The sequence below is a fragment of the Canis aureus genome, chromosome X (assembly GCF_053574225.1).
Source record: "Canis aureus isolate CA01 chromosome X, VMU_Caureus_v.1.0, whole genome shotgun sequence".
NCBI lineage: Eukaryota > Metazoa > Chordata > Mammalia > Carnivora > Canidae > Canis > Canis aureus.
The window spans coordinates 22,453,936-22,477,479 of NC_135649.1; the positions used below are offsets into that span (position 1 = coordinate 22,453,936).

Here is a 23,544-nt window from a genome sequence, read left to right on the forward strand (position 1 = left end):
TTTGATCATCTAAGCTATGAGGAATCCTTAAGAATTCTGATAAGAATCCTAAGAATAAGAAATAGACTTTAGATTTGAAGGCACAGTTGAAAAACAAATTTTAACTTGTATAAACTTTTCAATAGAATTGCTTTCTAAAATTGAAGTCCCTCTTGTAAATAGAAACTTCCTTTGTATAACACATGCATTCATTGTATGCAGGGGGCTAAGTTAGAAAATTCAGATTCCCTGGTTTGTAATTATGAAATCATTGGCCTTTATTTACATACACTCTAATAAGAAAAATAATTGCAATGATAGTTAAAAATCACAGAGTCTGGGGTTAGCTAGGATTTAAATTCCAGTTCTGCATCTTAATATAGCTGCAAGATCTCAGACAAGCTGTTAATCTTTCTGTGCCTCAGGCTCTTCATCTGCAAAATGGGGGTAAAGTCGCAGTACTCTGTCAGAGATGGCATGAGAATTAAGTAAGTTAATATAAGTAAGGTCCATAGAACAATGCTACAGAGTTAACAGCCATATAACTGTTGGAACCAGCACCACTGTTACTATTATTACTTATTGCCGTTGTTGTGTATGTACAAAAGGAATCTTTTATTCATATACATCTTTAAAATTGTATAATGTGGTTTTTTTCCACTTTCAGCTATTTGTAAAATCTGTGAATTATCATTTGAAACGGAACATGCTCTTTTGCAACATATGAAGGATACTCATAAACCCGGTGAAATGCCATATATTTGCCAGGTATACATACATTTTATCATCTACTTAGGTGTTTCTTTTACTCTTATGTGCCACAAAATAGTATTAATCTATTGAACTTTTTAACCATTTGAATAAAATGAGTTACTAAAATTGAAGACCCTCTTCAATAGTGGAAACTCCCTTTATATAACTCTTGTATGTGGGGATGGTGGCTTGGCCTTGGACAGGAGGCCATAGTTCACTGATCCCTGTACTAGACAAACAAAATGCCCTGCTCTATATGGATCTTCTTACCATATAGAGAAGAATATAGACATGGCAGAGAAATAGGAAATGGTATTAGTTGTGGGGAACTCAACTAAATGCTTTAGGACCAGTATTTTTCCAGAATTTGAAGTGGTTCCCAAAAAGATAGCAAGATAAGGAAAATTGCCTCTATCAGAGCCTGGATAGTATTTAAAATCCAAAGAAAAAATAAATAAATAAATAAAATCCAAAGAAAAGAATGGTCTATTTTAATAGCAGGAAAAACTTTCTAGGACAAGAGGTGTCAGAGTTTGAAAATTCAAGCAAGATGGTGGGGGGAGTTGTAGATCTGAAAAGAAAAAGGAAATGCGAAAAAAGAAAAAAAAGAAAAACGAAATGCTAAGTTATATTTAGGAATATATCCCTAAACTTTGAAAGATAACTTTTCTACTTCAAAGAGTATACTTGGTATTTTCAGCAATAGAATTCTTGGTTGTATAGGCAACAGAGATGAATTTGTAGTGCATAATGTTCCTCTAAGCAAATGACTCTTCATTGCTACTTTGATGTAATTGCTATCAGTTATAAACTTTCAAGTTAAACTAAACCTTCTTTATATTTCTAGGTGTGCCAGTTTAGATCATCAACATTTTCTGATGTAGAAAGTCATTTTAGATCAACCCATGAAAACACTAAGAATTTGCTATGTCCATTTTGCCTCAAAGTTAGTAGAATGGCAACTCCCTACATGAATCATTACATGAAGCATCAGGTGAGATTTAGCAGTTATTGGTTCATTTTGTCGTTGTAAAAAGGTAGGTATATAAACTTTGAGTATTGGTTAGATTTGCTCTAAAAACAAAGTTAAGTGGTTCTAAATGACACAATTAATTTATAGTTTTTGCTGAATAACTTGTGAAACTTCCACTTCTTTTGTCTGCTTCCTGGTGGTGATGAGGCCGTTGACTAGTGAAAATTTGGAAAGATAGGTAGAAATAGGAACCCTAGAGTGGAGGGAAAAAAAGGAAAATGAGCGAAATATTTTTTAATTAATTAATTTATTTATTTATTTATGATAGACATATATATAGAGAGAGAGAGAGACAGACAGACAGACAGACAGAGACAGAGACACAGGAGGAGGAAGAAGCAGGCTCCATGCCGGGAACCTGACGCGGAACTTGATCCCGGGACTCCAGGATCACTCCCTGGGCCAAAGGCAGGTACCAAACCGCTGAGCCACCCAGGGATCCCTGAGTGAAATATTTTTTAAGTTGAATATTTCAGGGGGGGATCCCTGGGTGGCTCAGTAGTTTAGGACCTGCCTTTGGCCCAGGGTGTGATCCTGGATTCCCAGGATCGAGTCCTGCATCGGGCTCCCTGCATGGAGCCTGCTTCTCCTTCTGCCTGTATCTCTGCCTCTCTCTCTCTCTCTGGGTCTCTCATGAATCAATAAATAAAATCTTTAAAAAAATATTTCAGGGGTCTAAGAGTGATAAGAATGGGAATTATTTTTTAAGGTTTTATTTATTGATTCACGAGAGACCCAGAGACAGCAGAGAGAGAAGCAGGCTCCCTGCAGGGAGCCCAGTGCAGGACTCGATCTCAGAATCCCAGGATCACACCCCTGAGCCAAAGGCAGTCACTCAACCACTAAGCTGCCCAGGCATCCTGAGAATGGGAATGATTTTGAAGGTTGTTTGATAATTAAGAGCAGGGAAAGGGATATGTTTGAACTGGGGAAGAAAAGATTGAGGATTCAATCTTTTTTTCCCCTGCTTCTCTTCAAATTTCATTTCTACTTTCTAGCTCACTTTTTATTATGAAAAGACATGTGGTTGTCATTAGCAACCCAGAATGGTCTTTTGTAGCAACCAGTGACAAAGGAAATAGCAATGACACTTACTTCTAGATATGTGAACTATGCCAGAGAACTATATTTAGATTATAACTTGTTTCCTGGATGACTTTTGCCAGTTCTGCTATGTAATTTCTGGGATACCACTGTTAGTACTTGCACTTTTCTCTTGAATTCTCATTTTATTCTTACTGGGTCTTTTCCTGACACAAGTAGACCATCCTTTAGTTAGGCTGAAAACTCTGATGAAACAGTAAGCCTATTTTTGAGTGTTTGAAAGAGCAGTGGTACCTTTGGCAAAATTAGAAGTCACGGAGTTTACTAATGTGATTATGTAATCAAGTTTTGTCTCTTCACTGATCAGCTCATTACATTTTCTTATTATTGTTTGCATTGTCGTGGCCAGTTTACTCAGTACTGCTGCTAACATTGTTTTCAGTTCCAGTCATTAGATGATCATGAAATCAACTTGTAGTTGTTACTTGAAAAAAAATTATAAAAGTAAAAAAATCCAGATACATTCAGGATCACCTATGCTATGATTGGGGTGATTCCAACTTGCTTATATGCCATCTCACCCTTAAGAACCTCTGGCAAAATCTTTCTATTCTAGAGTTCCCCAACAGTGTTCCATCAGATGTTAATAGATGTTTCACTCTAAAATCACTCCTGGAAAAAAAAAATTCATTAGATGGCTGGATTTACAAAAGTAGCAGCTTTTTATTTTTAAAATTAGGGCTTTTAATATGCTTGAAAACTTCATAAATCTCTAAGGAAAGGGATATTTTATATATTGTTCCCAAGACTTATTTAACTATTTGCATAATACTTATTAACATTTCTTGAGAAATAGTTCAGAAAATGCTGGTGGTTGGTGCTCTATTTCTTTTGACCTTTGATTTTGAAAGGAAGAATGAGCTGTAAAACAGTAGATCTAACTATTTCATCATGAGGGTTTTAACCTAATTCTTTCTGCCATGCTTTCCTAAGCTCCAGAGAGAAATATAGATATAGGGAGAATAATAGTATCCTTAGAAAGGTGAGAAAGAGATGGATATGCACACTGTGTGGACTATGTCTCTTAAGTGGTTTACCTGATCTGTAGTCACTCTTCATACCCTGAATTGTGTGTCTTAACTTGCCATGTATATATAGTAAAGAGTAAACGTAGCAGGTCTGAATTTTCATGTACATTTTCAGAAGGATCTACTTGCATAATTGGCCTTTGGCTAATTTCTGGAAACTATGCCTTTGCTATTAGTTGATTAATGCTTTATGTGCCTGGAACCTTGAGCCATATTGTACCAACTTTTCTAGATCATTTGTACAAAAAGTATGATTATGGTGAGCACCTGCTTTTCTTCTGGGAGACTGAAGATTTAGTGACTGAACCCTGTAAAAAAAATCCTGGCCTGTTAAACCCAAGAGAACTTTCCTAGTAAAAAGCACTTCGTACATGTTGCTGCAGTTAGTTGCTAGGGGATTGATTAAGGCATGTCCTATGCAACTCCATTGGGAGAGAGCACTTGGAAACTGGTGCCACTGTCTTCCACACTCCACCCAGTGCATTTTTTTTCCTTTATTAATCCTGCTCTGTATCCTTTCACTAGAATAAATCATATCTACAAGTATAACTTCTAAGTACTATAAGTTCTCCTGATTGATGAAACCTGGGAGTAGTCTTGAGGACTACTGACAGACCATTGGTGCCCAGTTTTTGTGAGTTTGGAGTACCTAAGAGGTAGGCAATCAGCAGTCAACAGAGGAGAGACTCTATTAATCAGGAGGATCATCAGGCATTTTTCAAGGTACTTGCAACTTACACAGTTGTTCACAAAAGACTAAAAAACCAGGGCACCTGGGTGGTTCAGTCGGCTAAGCATCTGCCCTCGGCTCAGGTCCTGAACCCGCGGTCCCAGGATCAAGCCCTGTGTCGGCTCCCTGCTCAGTGAAGAGTCTGCTGCTCCCTCTCCCTCTGCTACTCCCCATACTTGTGCTCTCATGCTCGTGCACATTCTCTCTCAAATAAATAAAATATTTTTTTTAAAAAACTCAAAAACCATAGGTAAGCAGAATTATAAACTTGTAATTGAGGTAATGTAAGTGTGATTTTAGATAATAGGAATTGAATATATGGCTCATTTTATTCTTTTTGAAGACTTTAGTAATCTTTTCCTAAAAATGATGTATTATCATGTCTCAAGTGATTTTAGAGCTAACAAATACAGTTTGTACAACTTTTAAGAAGGATGAAGGATTTTATATATGTTAAATATTGTTATTTGATCTTTATAAAGATCACAGATAGTTAATATATACTAATCACTGGCCATATGATAGTCAGTGTTTTTACTTGCACAGTGTTTTTACTTTGTAAGGTAGTCCTCTCAACTACCCTACAAAGCAGGTATGTGATCATTTTCATTTCATCGATGAGGAAACAAAGCTTTATAGAGAGTAAGTTACTTGTCCAATGTCACATTCTGTAATAAATGGCAGAGCCAAAAATAGACTTAAAGCCCAAGGTTTTACTATAGAGCCATATCCTTCACTGACATTAAAGCAGATCTAAAGGAGATATAGTTAGAATTAGCCTTGAAAATTCTTCAAATCACCCATACAATACAGTATATTTGTCAAAAAGTTAAACTCAGACAGGTTATTCTCTATCCCTGGAACAGATACCAATTTTTTTTGTTGAATGTCATATTATTTTAAGATGTACTGTATTATCTATCTTCTTTACCACATCTCAGGAATTACATGCATAAGAGTGATATGCAAGACTTGAGTCCAACGAAAGGAATAGTAGATTAATGTCTCCCATCTCAGGGCTCTGGGGAAATGCTTATTGAATGAAATGGCAGACATTTTGAACTAGTTAAATTGTGCCTGCTTCTCATGTGCATACTCTCAATCTCTTACTGTCTTCCCCATTATTTATTTAACAAATATTTATTGAGTGCTTAATATATGCCAGGGACTGTTTCTACAGAAGTGAACGAAACAAGGTTTATGTCCTCTGGAATCTGTGTTCTAGTGGAGAAAGTATATGTCTGAATAGTGGCTGAATGTATATGTATGCCAGCTGGTGGTAAATACCATGGGAAGAAAATACATGAGGGTAGAAAGTGCCAGGACTTTGGAGGTGAAGGAGCTATTTGTTTTTTATATGGGGTGGTCAAAGAGAGCCTTTCCAAAGAAAATAAGAGGGTTAGCTATGTGGATATCTGGGAGAGAACATTCCAAGGAGAGGGAATTTTAAGGAGGCAGTGAGGTGAGCATATATCTAGGTATTGAAGGAGTGGGAAGGAGCACAGTAAACAAGTGGGAGGTGGAGTAGTAGGAAATGAGATTGTACCAAAAGAATGCAAAGCAGATAGTGTAGGGTCTTGTGAGCCAGAGTTAGGATTTTGGTGTGGTATGGAAAGCCATTACAGGCTTTAAGCATGTGAGAGATGACTCTGGCAGCTATGGAGAGAATAGACTGTTAGGAGGAAAGGGTGGAAACGAGGAGAAGGCAGGAGGCTGTTGCCAGAGTACAGGTAAGTGGCTTGGACTGATAGGGTGGCTGAAAAGGTTATAAGAAGTGGAAAGATTGTTTTTGAAAGTGAACCCAACAGGTTTTATTAATGGGTTGATGGATGTGGAGTTTGAGATAAAGACTAGAGTTAAGAGTAACCAAGTTCTTTTGTCCTGAGCCACTGCCAAGAATGGTGTTCCCATATGCTGAGATATTGGGAAAACTAGGCAAGGAACAGATTTTTTTCTTTTTGCAAGGTGGATGGGGGAAAACCTAGAGTTCAGTTTTGTCCATGTTGATTTGAAATGCCTATTAGATGTCAAGTAGTGATGCTGAGTAGGCAGCTAGATAGATACTATTTAAATCATGAAGCGGAATGAGGTATAGGTACAGGCAGAGAAAAGACATCTGGGAAATGTACTTTGGGGAATTTTCTATCTATCTTGTAATCTTGCTATCTGTTTCTTGACTGAGATCTTTTTCCCCTCTTCTCTCTTTTGAGCACATATGAGGTGAATCTGTTTACATTGCCTGTACCTATGATATGATCTAATGTACCATACTTCTAAAATTGTCTTTAAAATGAAATTAAAGCAGTATTATACAAACATATTTCTATATTGCTTTGAAATTTTTTTAAAATTTATTTATTCATGAGAGACAGAGAGAGGAGAGAGAGAGAGGGAGGCAGAGACACAGGCAGAGGGAGAAGCAGGCTCCATGCAGGGAGCCTGACGTGGGACTCGATCCCAGGACTCCAGGATCACGCCCTGGGCCTAATGCGATGCTAAACCGCTGAGCCACCAGGGCTGCCCTGCTTTGAAATTTTTAAAGAACTTTTATTTTGTCAAGTGCCTGCTGTGTAGCAGTAACTGCTTAATTAATGAGAGTGTATACATAAAGATTGCAATTGATAATATATAGTAGAAGACCAACTAGCTGTAAGCAAATGAGTTAGATTTCTCTTGGGTCCTGTTTCCCATCAGTAAAATAATAGGCCTTAGTCTGAGAAGGGACCTAGTCAAGGGGTTCTCAGTAGACAGTAGATTGGGATCAGTTCTGATTTGTACTTCTACCCTCATGCTGTCCAATATCACAACCACTAGCCACCTGTGTCTGTTTAAATTTAAATTAATTAATTTGAGGGATCCCTGAGTGGCTCAGGGGTTTAGCGCCTGCCTTCAGCTCAGGGCATGATCCTGGAGTCCCAGGATCGAGTCCCACGTCAGGCTCCCTGCATGGAGCCTGCTTCTCCCTCTGCCTGTGTCTCTGCCTTTCTCTCTCTCTCTCTCTCTCGGTCTCTCAAATAAATAAATAAATAAATAAATAAATAAATAAATAAATAAAATCTTTAAAAAAATAATTAATTTGGTTTTAGGAATTTCAATTTTTTGTGACACAAATAGAAATTTTAAAAATTAAAAATAACTTGGTCTTCTCTAGGATCACATTCACAGTATCATGTACTTAATGGCTAATACTTCTAATTTAGTTAAAAAAGCTTTCACACTACAAAGATATAGGACTCATCACACTTGAACCTAAGTGATGAAATTTTTATTTTGATCGCCTATATAGTAACAAATACTTTGTTTTTTAAAGATTTTGCTTTTAACTAATCTCGACACCCAATGTGGGGCTCAAATTTAAAACCCAGAGATCAAGAGTTGTATGTTCTACTGAGACTGGAGGCACCCCCCCTCAAATACTTTTGAAACCCAAATATTAATGCAAACAGTGTTTCTAAAAATGAAATAATATTTTGGTATTATTTATAATGCGATATGGTAAAATACTGATTTTTTAAAATTATTTAGCTATTACAATTAAGAGCAACTTCAGGTCCCAGGATTTGTGGTGGTAGAACTTATTATTTCTGATAGTATTTTTTATGTTTTTTGTAAACAGAAAAAAGGAGTTCATCGTTGTACCAAATGCCGACTACAATTTTTGACCTGCAAAGAGAAACTGGATCATAAGACCCAACATCGGACATTTATAAAGCCTAAAGAGCTAGAAGGACTGCCTCCTGGTACAAAAGTGAGTTTTATTTTTTTTCCAAAGATTTTATTTATTCATGAGAGACACGGAGAGAGAGGCAGAGACACAGGCAGAAAGAGAAGCAGGCCCCATGGGGGGAGCCTGATGCGGAACTCAATCCCGGGACCCCAGGGTCATGCCCTGGGCCGAAGGCAGGCGCTCAACCGCTGAGCCACCCAGGCGTCCCCAAAAGTGAGTTTTAAATATGTTGTATTTTAACATTTTGTGTGATAATAGAAGTAAATTAAATATAGTAATATTTATCTGTAATATTAAAAATTAACTTCTGCTTGTCACTAAGATTTAATTTAGGTTTTATCATTCTTAAGTTTGGAAAGAAAAACTAATATCCTTTGGGGTTTTTTTGTTTTGTTTTGTTTTGTTTTTAGTTAATTGACATGTGCTATATTGGAGCATATTCCTTTGTAGTGAGTGCAACTAGATTAAGTGTAGACTGAGCCAGTGAGTTGTTTCAGTCTTCTATAGGCTGTTTATGAGCTCTTCCAGTTGGCAGCATATATGTCTGCTTTAGCTGCTAGACTGTAAGGTTAAGAATCATGTTTAATTTATCTTTGTGTCCCTAGCATTTATCATAGTACCTTGAATGCCATACTTTGTTAAGTTGATATTATTGAGTCTACTCTCAGAAAAGCAAGTTCTCCTCCTGAATAGCATTGCTATGTTGAGTGAGCAAACACACATCTGACTACAAATTTCCTTTTCCCTACATACACCTGTTTTCTCTGACTTTATGTAAAGTCAACTCTTGATTATTTGCACCAATGGAGGGATACATAATCCAAAGTAAAATAATTCCCAAACACATATTTAGCTTTTGAGTACTTACCTTTGAATGTAAATATGTCTGCTATTTGAATTAATTAAAATAATGTAAAGCAATGCTTTGGACACCTACAGTGTCCCAGTATTCTTCCCTATAATCCATTCCATGCTGGGACTAGATGTGCAGAAGATTAATATAAGTAGTGCAGTCCTCTCTCATACCTTCCCTTGTTAATAATAATAGTAACAAGGCAGCCCTGGTGGCACAGCGGTTTAGCGCTGCCTGCAGCCTGGGGTGTGACCCTGGAGACCCGGGATTGAGTCCCACGTCAGGCTTCCTGCATGGAGCCTGCTTCTCCCTCTGCCTCTCTCTCTCTGAATAAATAAATAAATCTTTAAAAAAATAATAATGTAACAATAAGTATGTTATGATAATCATGATCATAATAATAGATGTAGCACTTTAGAATTAAGCTCTGTGTGCTTTTTCATACATTCTGTTTAATCCATATAGCAATTTAATGAGGTAGACAAGACAGGTATTATTTCTATATTATAAATGAGGAGCTTAGAAAGGATAAGTTACTTACTCAAGGTCACATGGCTAGAAAGAGGCAGTATTGAAATTTAACCTGGGTCTTTTGACTCCTAGTTCAGTGCTTTTTGCATGATACCAAATCACATGTATTTCAAAGGACCTTGCTCATTGGCTGGTCCTCAAGTACATGGGAATAATATAATGAAGTGATTAAAGAGAATGTTAGTAGGTGAGTGTGTTTTCATTATTAATCAGTGGGTATAATCGAACATTTTCTTTTTCTGAATACTAAATGAGAAAAGTTCCATTAGCTCCCTTTAGGGAAATTCTGAATATTGTTAAACTCTTCATGCTGTATAATGAATTGATGTAACCTCCACAATAACCTAATTATCAATTCTGACCAGTAAGCTAAACAGAGCAGGTCACATTTACTGGAGATCTGTTTCATAGTCACCAAAGAGTAATGCAGAACTTTCCAGAGTTGTTATTCTAGTTTTGAGATTTAAATTTTGACCTCTACGTTTGTGAAAGCTACTTAGTTGTATTAGAACATAAAATAGCGAGGGAATTTTTTTTTTTGCTATTCATATAATTTTCACTAACTCCTAGTTATCCATTAATATCTGTTAACATATAAACATTATCAATACAAAACTATAATATATGACAGTAAATAAATGTCAAGGGTAAACATCATTTAATTGGTATGACTGTTTAGAATAACTGAGAAACTTAACTGATTGTATTTGCCATTTTCAGAATGATGTTTAAAATTTGAGTTGCAGTGATTTTTTTATAACAGCTTTATTGATATGTAATTTATATATCATATAATTCACTCACATAAAGTTTATATAATTCAGTGGTTTTCAGCATATTCATGGAGTTGTGCAAACATCACTACAAACCATTTTTAGAACATTTTTACTACCAAAAGAAACCCTATATCCATTAGCAGTCACTCCCTATTTTCCCTTTACCAACCCCAGACAAACTTTAATCTGTTTTCTACTCCTATGGATTTTCCTATTTTGGACATTTCATAAAAATCAAATTCACAGGATGCCTGGGTTGCTCAGTGGTTAAGGATCTGCCTTTGGCTCAAGGTGTGATCCTGGAGTCCTGGGATCGAGTTCCATGTCGGACTCCCTGCATGGAGCCTGCTTCTCCCTCTGCTTATGTCTCTGCCTCTTTCTTTCTCTGTGTCTCTCATGAATAAATAAATAAAATCTTTTTAAAAAATGAAATTTACTTAACATTTCTAAGGTTCATCAGTATTAAGGCTTGGATCGATAAGTACTGCTTTCTTTTTTATGGCTGTATCAATACTTTATTATTTTATATATCCATTTATTACTTAATGGGCATTTGGGTTTTTTTCCACTTTTTAGCTATTATAAATAATGCTCCTATGAAAGTTCATGTACAAATTTTTGTGTGGACATGCTTTTTCGTTTCTCTTGGGTAGAATTGCAAGGAGTGGAACACTTAAGACTAGAATTCCTAGCTTATATAATTCTCAAGTTTAACATTTTGAGGAACTGCCAAACTGTTTTCCAAAGCACATTCCTACCAGAAATATATGAGCATTGCAGTTTCTCTACATCCTTGTCAATACTTGTTATCTGCTTTTTACTGTAGCCATTTTAGTTGGTCTGAAGTGATACCTCCCTGAAATTTTGATTTGAATTTCCTTGATGACTAATGATTGTTGAGTATCTTTTCTAGTGCTTATTGGCCATTTATATATCTTTTTTAAAGGGATGCTTATTCAGATAATTTGCCCATTTTTTCTCTCTCTCTCTTTTTAAGATTTTACTTTTAAGTAATCTCTATCCCCAATGTGGGGCTCAAACTCACAACCCCAAGATCAAGTCACATGCTCCACCAACTGAGCCGCCAGGCATTCCCATTTGTCCATTTTTAAATTCAGTTGTTTGTCTTTTTATTGAGTTGTAAGACTTCTTTATATATTCTGTATACAAGTTTCTTATTAGAAATATGATTTGCAAAAAAAAAAGAAATATGATTTGCAAGTACTTTTTCTCATTCTGTGGGTTGTCTTGTCACTTTCTTAACAGTGTCCTTTGCAATACAAAAGATTAAATTTTTATGAAGTCCATTTAATCTATTTTTTCTTTGGTCACTTGTGCTTTTGTTATTGTATATAAAAAATCATTACCTAACTTCAAATCATGGAGATTTACTCCTATGTTTTCTTCTAAGAGTTTTGTAGTTTTAGTTCTTACGATTTGATCCTTGATACATTTTGAGTTGATTTTTGTATCTAGTATGAGGTAGGGGTCCAGATTCATTCTTTTGCATCTAGATATTCAGTTGTGCTAGCACCATTTGTTTGATAAGACTATTGTTTCTTCTGCTGAGTTGTTTTGGTACCCTTGTCAAAAACCAATTGACTATAATGTCAAGGCATGCAGTGATCTTTTTAATATTAATGTGATTAATTTTCTAAAATATATATGTATATATTTTGCCTTTATTATATATTGCCTTCATTTTTATAGGTTACTATTCGAGCTTCAATTGGACCTCTTCATTCAAAACCAGTTACTTCATCTCCCAGTAGTAGCGTTCCAAGCACCTCTTCTTTTCAGCTCTCACCTCCAAAGTCTAAAAGTACAACTGCTAAAAATGCTACCAAATCAAATACAAGTAAATCTAAGACAAGTAAGCCTCATGCAACTACATCCACTACAAGTAAACCTAATGCCAATAAGCGAGGTAGAGGTGCATCTAAATGCAAGACAAAAACCACTTACAAGCAAAAGAAACAACGCAACAGAAAGAATAAAATCAGCATAGCTTTGAAGAACTTAAGGTAATATCTTTTATTCCTTGTACATAATACTAATTGAATATTAAATATTAAATATTTATTTTAATATAATGTACCATATCACAAAGCTCCCTTACACAGTTACATGCCATTCACTGTCTGGCATAAAGGCCAACTGCTGAGCAGAGCTGGAATTAGTGTTCATTGTATAATTATCAGTTACCCTAATATTTTGTGCTTATATCTTATGATAGTTGAATTTCTTAATGTGATCCTTTTTATTCTAAGGAAACATTAACTGGTGTTTGATTTTTGACACTTATTCTAGCTTATTGTTTTGAATCAAATTTTCAAATTCTGTCTCTGCTTAAAGATATTAATTTAAACATCTTAGCTTCAGTTAATAAGGCTTTACCTTATTTTTGTTTCGTAATATATTTTCATCTTTTTCTCTGTGTCTATAAGGTGTCGTCGGGGAGTTCACAAGTGCATTGAGTGTCATTCCAAAATAAAAGATTTTGCAAGCCACTTTTCAATATATATCCACTGTAATTTTTGCAAATATAACACTAACTGTAACAAAGCCTTTATAAATCATATGGTGAGGTGAGTTAAATATGTACACTGCCAATCAAAATTGCCATTTAAGATGTTTGTTTTTTAAAAATAAAGTTGTCTTATTAATTGTCACATCAGGGAGCTAATAGGGAACTTCTAGGATATTATTTAATATTATTTTCCAATGTAATAAATCATTAAATTAGGGGGACAGAAAATTTCAAGAACAGACCAATGAAATTAGAATAGATTTGTTTGGGAAATTTGTTTTTCAAAGTCTTTTAAAAAGTGGTTATTTTTAAACATAAAAATTTTAATGTTTTCAAAATATTTATCAAATAAATACATGTAACCACATGAGTGTTGTTTTCTTCAAAGCATTCACTTTGAGAGACTCCAGGTTTGTCAGAGATGCTAAGAATATTACTGGCACTCACATGAGTGCATTCTTTCCCTCCCACCCTCCTTCCCTTCTCTCCCTTCCTTTCATACACCTTTCTGTCCATTAGTCTTTCAAGCCATTTATCTTTGCATTCATTCAATGAGATGTTAAATGAGAGACTATAGGGATATTCTAGTCATGACGCTACTGTTAGAATTCCTTTTCATATATCAATTCAATTTATATTATTTGAGCACCTATCATGTACTCTCTGCTAGAGAAAGACTTCAAAGACTACATTACTTTCATTTGGACCTCATTAGTAGCAACTTTATTCTTTCAGGAAGGATTTTTTTTAACATGTACAAATTGTTCAGATATAAATACTCTAAGATGATTACTCAAACTGAGGTAGTTCCATTTATTTTCAGTCAGAAAGAAGATTGAAGCCAATTGAAGCCAATTGAAGTGGTTTTTTTACGGATCATAACAAGACCTCTGTTACATGTTGTACCCCCTTCCCTACCACTGTCCCAGCTTAGCTCAACATATACAATATTGATTCATTTTGAATTCTCATTACCCACAATTTTCAGAGTCTTGACTCCCTTCCAGTCCAGGGCACCACTCTAACTTATTATCAACCTCATCCTTATAGTCACCTGTTTTGAATGTTGCTTTCTCTTTGTTCTAGAATCTTTTATATCTTCAGTCATGCTTAGCCTTGCTATCCATGAATCTCTTTTCTCTGTGTGCCTTTCCAAACTACCAAATTGCTTGATATAATTATCTCTGGATTTGTGATTCTTAACTTTAATTTGGTTCTGGGTTTTTAAAAAACTCTTCTTTATCTACAACATCTGTTTAAATTCTTTTCAATACCCTCAAGATTTTATTCTAGTCTCTTAGTTGTTAGTCTCTTTCCTACTAATTACTCAGAGGTCATCCTTCTCATTTTTCCAAAGATTAACTTTTTCTACCTAAAGTTTTTCTCCCTTTGTCCAGACATTAGTCCCAGAAAAAGACATTTCTTGCTTTTTGAAAGCAAATCCTTCCCCTCATCTCTTCCACTTTCTTCACAACCTTATTCAGTTATTTTGTACCTTCATCTCTTTCTATCCACGTTCCTTCACCTGCACATATCTTCAGGTATTTTTTTAGGATGTAGGAGATTTGCCTTCACTTTGCATATCTTCTTGTCTTACTATCTACATTTTAAAGAGTTTTCTTTACTATCTTTTTTTAAAAGATTTTATTTATTTATTCATAGAGACACACAGAGAGAGAGAAGGAGAGAGAGAGACAGGCAGATGGAGAAGCAGGCTCCACGCAGGGAGCCCGATGTGGGACTCGATCCCGGGTCTCCAGGATCACACCCCGGGCTGCAGGCGGCGCCAAACTGCTGCACCACTGGGGCTGCCCTTCTTTACTATCTTTAAGCTCAGTTTGTCTCAAGGTATCATTTATGGAAATGTGGAACATCAACTGAAAATAATACACTTTAAGTTTCTTTTTTTTTTTTTTTTTTTTTTTTTTTTTACACTTTAAGTTTCTGAAGCCTCTGGCGCTCTCTTGATCTGCCACCATTCATAATGGCTTCCTGAATGTCCACCTTCTGCAATTTACCACTCTGCCTCCCAACTTCTGCAAGGATTTCTTCCCATATCTTAGTTGCTCTAAACCAGGCCCTAGCAAATCTTATTTTCAGTACATGCTAGGAAGAATGCTGGTATTTTTTAATTAAAGTATAATTAACATACAGTTATATTAGTTTCAGGTGTACAATAAAATGATTAAACAATTCTATACATTGCTCAGTGCTCATCAAGTGTACTCTTTTTTAAAGATTTACTTATTTGAAAAAAATAAATAAATAAAGATTTACTTATATGAGAGAGAGGATAAGTGGGGTGGGGGAGGGGCAGAGGGAGAAGCAGATATATCAGTTTCAAATTTCTTCTCCTATTCAGTAGGATGCCTTTTTGTTTTGTTGATGGTTTCCTTTGCTGTAAAGGCCTTTTATTTGGGGGGCACCTGGGTGGCTCAGTTGGTTTAGCTTCCAACTCTTGATCCCAGCTCAGGCCTTAATCTTAGGGTCATGAGTTCAGGCCCCATGTTGGGTTCCATGCTGGGTATAAAGCCTACTTTAAAAAAAAAAGAAAAGCGTTTTATTTTCGTGTAGCTCCAGTAGCTTAATTTTGCTTTTGTTTCCCTTACCAGAGGAGACATACCTGGAAAAATGTTTCTACACAGCTGATATAAAAAAAAATTACTGCCCCCCCCCAAAAAAAAGAAATTACTGCCTATGTTTTCTTCTAGGAGTTTAGCTTCAGGTCTCACATTAGGTCTTTAATCCATTTTGAGTTTACTTTTGTGTATGGTGTAGGAAGGTGGTCCAGTTTCATTCTTTTGTATGTAGCTGTCCAGTTTTTATAGAACCATTTGTCAAAGATACTGTCTTTTCCCCATTGTAGATTCTTGCCTCCTACAATTCATAGATGAATTGACCATATAAGTGTGGGTTTATTTCTGGACTCTCTATTCTGTTTCAGTGATCTGTGTATCTGTTTTTTGTTCTTGTACCATACTGTTTTGATCACTACAGCTTTGTAGAATATTTTGAAATCTGGAATCATGATACCTCGAGCTTTGTTGTTTTTCTTTTTTTTAAGATTTTATTTATTTATTCATGAGAGACACACACACACAGAGAGAGGCAGAGACATAGGCAGAGGGAGAAGCACACTCCCCACGGAGAGCCTGTTGCAGCACTCAACCACTGAGCCATCCAGGTGCCCCTGTTGTTGGTATTTTGATAGTGATGAAGAATGCTGGTCTTTTATTCTGTGCCAAGCACATGGCTGCCCCAATGGAGCTTTAATTCTGCCCCTAATTTATAAGAGATTAAATTGGAAAATATTTTTAGTGTTTTTTATACCCCTGGTCATTCCATCCTCCTGTCTCCCATTTTTCATAGGTTCTTCAACTGTCTTGCAGGATCTCCAATACCATCCTATCCCAAAATATTCCCAATTGGCCTCAGGCTTCCTTTATAACCTTTTCCTAATTTCCAGTAAGCCCCAACTTTGCACTGTGTTGTCATCACACATGTCATCACTTACTCATTATTAGCCTCATAAAGAACTGAAAACTTCCACTTCTACTTTTCTAAGGGTCTTTGCATTTCCCTAATTCAGTGGTGCCTTGGTTCCTTTGTGGCCTTGGGTACCTCCCCCTGAATGGTACACCCTCACCCAGTGTGGACTTTTGTCATAGACTTGAGCTCTGTGCCTGCAGAAGTCTCATTTTCTTAGAGGTTGTGGACCTTTATTGTCAGCCCACACCAACTCTCTAACAAGTCAGGCCTGCCAATTAACCTCCCCCAACATTGAGTTTATTTCGTATTCAATATCTAAAGTGGCTTTCCTTATTCTGTGCTATTCCTTAGAATGCCCTTCTCAGTTGACCTGTGAAGAATCTGATCACTCATAGGAATCATTCCTTCCTTTGAGTTCTGTACCATTCAGCTCTTCTGCCTCATTAAATATGTGTCAGTTTTATCTACCTGAAAGAGCAGTTCTTTGTATGCAGCGTGGCATCTATTCTGCAGCTGTTCTCATGGGGCTAGAGCTAGCCAGAACTGTTCTTTTCCTGTGCATATGTGGTATGCTGGTGATCATTTCCATTCATCTAAGGATAATCATTGACCTGGTGTGATGGCTGGTGTTTCTCAAACTTTGGCCTACATATGAATCACCTGAAAAATATGTTGAAATTGATTTCTGGGCCTCACTGGCAGCGATTAATTCAGCAGGTCTAGAGTGGGACCCAAGACTGTATTTCTGATTGAGTGGGAAGGTGATATGGATGTTACTGGTCCATGAATCACCTTTTGAGTAATCCAGTGCAATGCTAGTCCTGGCTAATCCTGCCTGGCTTTTTAATACAGGAAAGCTTTGGTTATCAGTTTGAAAGAGGGTAGAGGGATGCTCACTCAGTTAAGTAGTTTACTTGCTTTCCGCTCACATCATGATCTCAGGGTCTTGGGATGGAGCCCCACGTCAGGCTCCTTGCTTGTCTGCTTGAGGATTCGCTTTCCCTCTCCCTCTCTTTCTGCTCCTCCCACTACGCTCACTCACTCACCCTCAAATAAATAATCTTTTTTTAAAATGAAAATAAAAGGGGGTATAAAAGCTGTTGCCATGGCTGAAAACTTTAGTTAGTGTTTTTTGTTGTTGTTGTTGTTGTTCTGTGCATAGGGGAATTATTGTTTTAATTCATGAGCTCTGTTTTGCTTTCCGTAAAGGCTCTCCTAAAAATTGCAAAAGATTCTTTACATGTGGGCAGCCCGGGTGGCTCAACGGTTTAGTGCTGCCTTCGGCCCAGGGCGTGATCCTGGAGACCCGGGATTGAGTCCCACATCAGGGTCCCTGCATGAAGCCTGCTTCTCCCTCTGCCTCTCTCTATCTCACTCTGTGTGTCTCTCGTGAATAAATAAATCAAATATTAAAAAAATATTCTTTACATGTTTCATTTTACTGATGGCAAATAATGTAATTTAGCCCAAGTAGCACTTACTTCAAGGATCATTCGGATTCTCCCCCCTTGCTAAATATATTAAGATAAGAAAGTGATAATTATTATTCATAACAATTTATATTATAGCAAAACACATTATTAACTAATACTTTTTAAATTGTCTTCAACTCTTAATAGTTGATAAAATTTAATTGATGTTCTTTGCATTTTTAACTTTGAGAGCCCTTTTTTCAGTAATGGTGAGGGTACTGATTAAGAATATTCTCAGGGAGGGATCCCTGGGTGGCTCAGCGGTTTAGCACCTGCCTTCGGCCCTGGGCGTGATCCTGGGGTCCTGGGATCGAGTCCCACATCAGGCTCCCTGCATGCTTGTCCCTCTGCCTGCGTCTCTCATGAAAAAATAAATAAAATCTTTAAATAAAAAAAGAATATTCTCAGGGGAAAAAATATTCTCAGGGAAATACGTTGTTAGAACATACAGAGGCAAAATGTAAGATAAAAAACTTGATTAAAAGAATAGAATTTAATAACTTAGGTCAAAATTTTTTATTCAAAACTAAGAAACTAAACATGGACTTTGAAATATGGTCATAAAATTATTATGACTTATTATATAATAAAAATCTCATTTGTCTGTTATCTCTCCAGCTCTCATAGCAACCATCCAACTAGACGGTTTTATATTTTTAAGAAGCATTCTGGAACTCTCAGGTAACTAGTTGATCTTTTTCCATTATCTCTATTGAAAAATTGTAGTAACTTTTTTAATCTGATGCTTAAATATCTAGTTTGGAAAATGAATGATTGCTACCAGACATAATACACTTCTATTCATTATATCAAGGAGGAAATAATCTGTGTTTTCTGGCTAAACTTTGTTTCAGTGGTATTAGGCATTAATCCATGAAACTTACATGGATTTGCACTGAAAAAAATAAGGCTCTCTGACAATATTTGAAGATTAAAAAGATGTTTAAGTTATCTAGTAAATTGACTAATACTTTATTGGTTTTGATTAATATATAGCCTTCATAATTCTTGGGGTTTTTTTAAATTTTGAAATAAAGAAAAGTACACAGCCTCTTCACAAAAGGAATTGCTGATGAGCATTTCTAAAGGCATAACTTTGATGATACCACACATACTTAGCTCACAACCCACTAAGCATCGTTTTTTCCACAATCTTCTGATTTCTTTTGACTTCATCTTCCTATGTTTAATTATTTTGTTCATGTTGTTGTTGATATTTAAAATTAAAGTACCAAGGTCTTGATAGCACCAGGCTAAGACATAGACTTAAGTTTAGCCAGTACTTGTTTAGATGCTCTGATTTAGTGGGAAAGTGGAGGATGGGATGATATATCTCAAGATCTTGGCATTTATTATTATTTTTTTAAGATTTTATTTATTTGTTTGTTTGAGAGAGAGAGAGAAAGCAGGAGCAGCGGGAGAAGGCCAGAGGGAGAGGGAGAAGCCGGCTCCCCATGGAGCTGGAAGCCTGATGTGGGACTCGATCCCAGGACCCTGCAATCCTGACCCAAGCCAAAGGCAGATGCTTAAGCAACTGAGCCACCCAGGCGCCCATGTATTTATTATTCTTTCTGCCTCATTTACTCTTCCCTAGATATCTGCATGGCTAGTTCCCTCACCTCCTTCAAGTCTCTAGTCCAATGAGTGAGCCTTTCTTTGATCACTCCATTTAAAATAGCATCCTTTCCCCTGGACCCCATTCCCACCACTCCCTTTCTCCTTTTATTTTTTTTTTATTTTTCTTCACTTTTTACTTTCCAACATGTTGTATACTTCACTCTTTTGTTTATTATCTGTGTCTTCTCACCAGAATGTGTGGTTTGGTTACTTGTCTATGCCAGTTGTTTACCAAGCATTGAATAGTGCCTGACACATGGTAGGCATTCTGTAAATATTTTGAATAAGTTAGTGTATATGTTGAAGATGACATGGGGATGATGTCAACATCACCAACAGCTCATAGGTAGAGGCAAGTTTGATTCTATTGTAAAAAATATACTAATGCTATTTTTAAAATATTACAACATTTAAGGAAGTAGAATTTTACTGAAAAATTTTATAAGAATGAAAAGAGTTTTATTAATTCTAAAGATGAGAGTTTAATTTTATTTTTACCTCATTGTTGTCAAGCTCAGTTGCATGCTTTGTGCTGATTCTTGAATTGATTCTATGACTTTTAAAATCTGAGATGCTTTTTTAACTTGAGTGGGCCTCAGATTTAAATAGAAAGTTGAGGGGATCCCTGGGTGGCTCAGTGGTTTAAACGCCTGCCTTTGGCCCAGGGGGTGATCCTGGAGACCCGGGATCGAGTCCCACATCAGGCTCCTTGAATGGAGCCTGTTTCGCCCTTTGCCTGTGTCTCCACGCCTCTCTCTCTCATAAATAAAATCTTTAAATAAATAAAAAAATAAAAAGAAAGTTGATAAATTTCTGTGTATGGGACTTAGCATATTTATAATTCTATAAAACAGTAAATTTTGTAATTAGTGTTTTGTTAAAATGCAATATTCACTTTTTATTTATTGTACACCTATTATGTATAACACAGTGTAGCAATTCCCATTAAGTTGACAGTGATGAGGAAGGCTTGGTACCAACCTTCAAGGAATGCACAATTTATGATAAGGTGTAAATATAAGTAACTACAGTAATATAGGAAGGTTCATAATAAGTACAGTTAGAGCTACTGATTTCAAAGGGAGGAGAGATTTCTACTTGGAAGAAGCATACTGGGAATTATATGTGGGCAAATCCAACTCCAATAAAAAAATATACGAAAAAAAAGAAAAACAATGAATACCCACCATTTGCTTCAACGTGGATGGAACTGGAGGGTCTTATGCTGAGTGAAATAAGTCAGTCGGAGAAGGACAAACATATATATGGCTCCACTCATACGGGAAATATAAAAAATAGTGAAAGGGATTATAGGGGAAAGGAGAGAAAATGAGTGGGAGAAATCAGAGAGGGTGACAGAACATGAGAGACTCCTAACTCTGGGAAATGAACAAGGGGTAGTGGAAGGGGAGGTGGGCAGAGGGATGGAGTGACTGGGTGACAGGCACTGAGAGGGGCATTTGATGGGATGAGCACTGGGTGTTATATGTTGGCAAATCGAACTCCAATAAAAAAATATACGAAAAACAAAACAAAAAAAGAAGCATAAGAGCATTTTAGTTAGAAGAAATAGTATAAATAAAAGTACAGAAAAGAAAGAGGAAAAGGCATACAAAATGAATGACTAGTGGTGCAATTTAGATGGAACATGAAGTTTATATAACTTAGTATTGAGATTAAAGTCAGGGGAATAGTTTTGAGCTCAGGGCTAGATGTGGAATCCTTGAAAACTAGGCTAGGGAGTTTGGACCCATTGGACAAACTATTGGAGTTTTGTATAGAATAAAGGAAGATCAATTTGGAGGGTATATGAGGTAAGATGCAGCTGCAGGAGACACATAGAATATTTAAGACTATTATGGTGAGACGCCTGGGTGGCTCAGCAGTTGAGCATCTGCCTTTGGCTTAGGTCCTGTTCCTGGGTCTGAGGTTCAAGTCTGGCATCAGGCTCCCTGCAAGGAGCTTGCTTCTCTCTGTGTGTCTCTCATGAATAAATAAATAAAATCTTTAAAAACTAAGACTATTGTAGTTAAGACTGATTTAGTAAGAATCTGGGTTCAGGTGGTGAAGTGGTATCACACTGTTTAAGAACATGGGCTCTGTGGGGATCCCTGGGTGGCGCAGTGGTTTGGCGCCTGCCTTTAGCCCAGGGCGCGATCCTGGAGACCCGGGATCGAATCCCACGTCAGGCTCCCAGTGCATGGAGCCTGCTTCTCCCTCTGCCTGTGTCTCTGCCTCTCTCTCTCTCTCTCTCTCTGTGACTATCATAAATAAATAAATAAAAAAATTTAAAAAAAAAAAGAACATGGGCTCTGGAATCAAAGGGCTCACTTTCAATCTAATTTTGGCCTTGGTAGGTTATTAAACTTGACCCTGTCCTTTATAAAATTATAATTTATAGCACCTACCTCTTTGGTTTGTTAAAGGATTCAGATGAAATATATCTAAAACTCTCAGCCTGGCACAGAGTAAATGCTCGATAAATTGTTGATATTATAAAATATTTGAAATATTGACTGTTTTAAGAAAAAAGATAATTTTGAGACTTTGTGTTGGGAGCATGACATCATACAAAAGATTAGTTAGGAGAAATGGTTTTCGGGGGTTGGGAGGAAAACATAATTTCAGTTTATGAAGGTCACTTTTGATGTGCCAGTGTGACAGCCAAGTATAAATATATAGCAGGCTGTTAAGACTAGAGCTGCAGTAGGGGTGCCTGGGTGGCTCAGTCAGTTAAGTGTCTGACTCTTGGTTTCAGCTCAGGTAATGATCTCACAGGTCATGGGATCAAGCCCCTGAGGTAGGGGTGGGATCTGCGCTCAGAGGGGAGTCAAAGATCCTCTCCCTCTGCCCCTGCCCTCACTCCCATGCAGGCTCGTGCTCGCTCGGTGTCTCTCAAAATAAATAAATAAATCTTAAAAAAAAAAAAAAAAGACTAAAGCCACAGGGGGAGAAGTCAGTCTAAGGTACGCTACTGGTTTTTATTCCTATACAAATGAAGTACTTAAAATTAAAGTATCCAGTGAACTGTAAAACTATGTTTATGCTCATTAACTGATAATAACAAAATTACATGATGTATTTTTAAAACCTTCCCATTTCTTTTCTGATTTTATCACCACTAAAATAAGACACTAGATTATAGGCTCCACAGAGTTTACCCTCTTTTGTTCACTTTTGCATCCACAACACCTAGTAGTAACGAAGTGTGTAAAGAAGATCCTCAGATGGGCAGCCCGGGTGGCTCAGCAGTTTAGCGCCACCTTCAGCCCAGGGCCTGATCCTGGAGACCCGGGATTGAGTCCCACGTTGAGCTCCCTGCGTGGAGCCTGCTTCTCCCTCTGCCTGTGTCTCTGCCTCTCTGTCTCTGCCTGTCTCTGTCAGTGGTTTAAACGCCTGCCTTTGGCCCAGGGGACGATCCTGGAGACCCGGGATCGAATCCCACGTCGGGCTCCCGGTACATGGAGCCTGCTTCTCCCTCTGCCTGTGTCTCTGCCTCTCTCTCTCTCTCACTGCGTGCCTATCATAAATTAAAAAAAAAAAAAAGATCCTCTGAAAATGTATATTGAATGAATATTATATGCTTGCTTTCCAGATGGGCAAAGGCACAGAAAGAATGGGATGACTTGCACCAGTTGTTAGTGGAGCCATGGCTGGGTTTTAGGTCTAACTCCTGTCTTTCAGCAATTGATATGAGAAGGAACAGTTTATAAAGCACTAAATGTTAGCATAACTTCAGCATACTCTGTCATTTTCTAGAGTACTGTTTCAGATAAATCAGGCTTGTATAACAAAATTGGAAATTGATGGTCATGACACACAAAAAGCAAATCAAGAGTTATTACATGGAAAAATAATTACTGAATTTGCATATGGCTTTCATAAAAGATTAAAAACCTTTACTTTCTTTTTTCCTTCACAG

General features: G+C 36.8%; 1 protein-coding gene across 10 annotated transcripts in view; it reads left to right on the forward strand.

Moving 5' to 3' along the window:
• Window positions 1-23,544, forward strand: part of ZNF280C (zinc finger protein 280C) — an 80,069-nt gene that overhangs the window by 39,727 nt on the left and 16,798 nt on the right. For all 10 annotated transcript variants that reach the window (XR_013374928.1, XR_013374922.1, XR_013374924.1 and 7 more), the window contains 6 exons: window positions 647-747; window positions 1,580-1,726; window positions 8,244-8,375; window positions 12,225-12,538; window positions 12,962-13,102; window positions 18,624-18,686. Coding sequence is in view for 2 of the 10 variants with exons in the window: in XM_077888983.1 (XP_077745109.1) it covers window positions 647-747; window positions 1,580-1,726; window positions 8,244-8,375; window positions 12,225-12,538; window positions 12,962-13,102; window positions 18,624-18,686 (898 nt within the window). In the remaining 8 variants the exon portion in view is untranslated. The remainder of the gene's footprint in view (window positions 1-646; window positions 748-1,579; window positions 1,727-8,243; window positions 8,376-12,224; window positions 12,539-12,961; window positions 13,103-18,623; window positions 18,687-23,544) is intronic.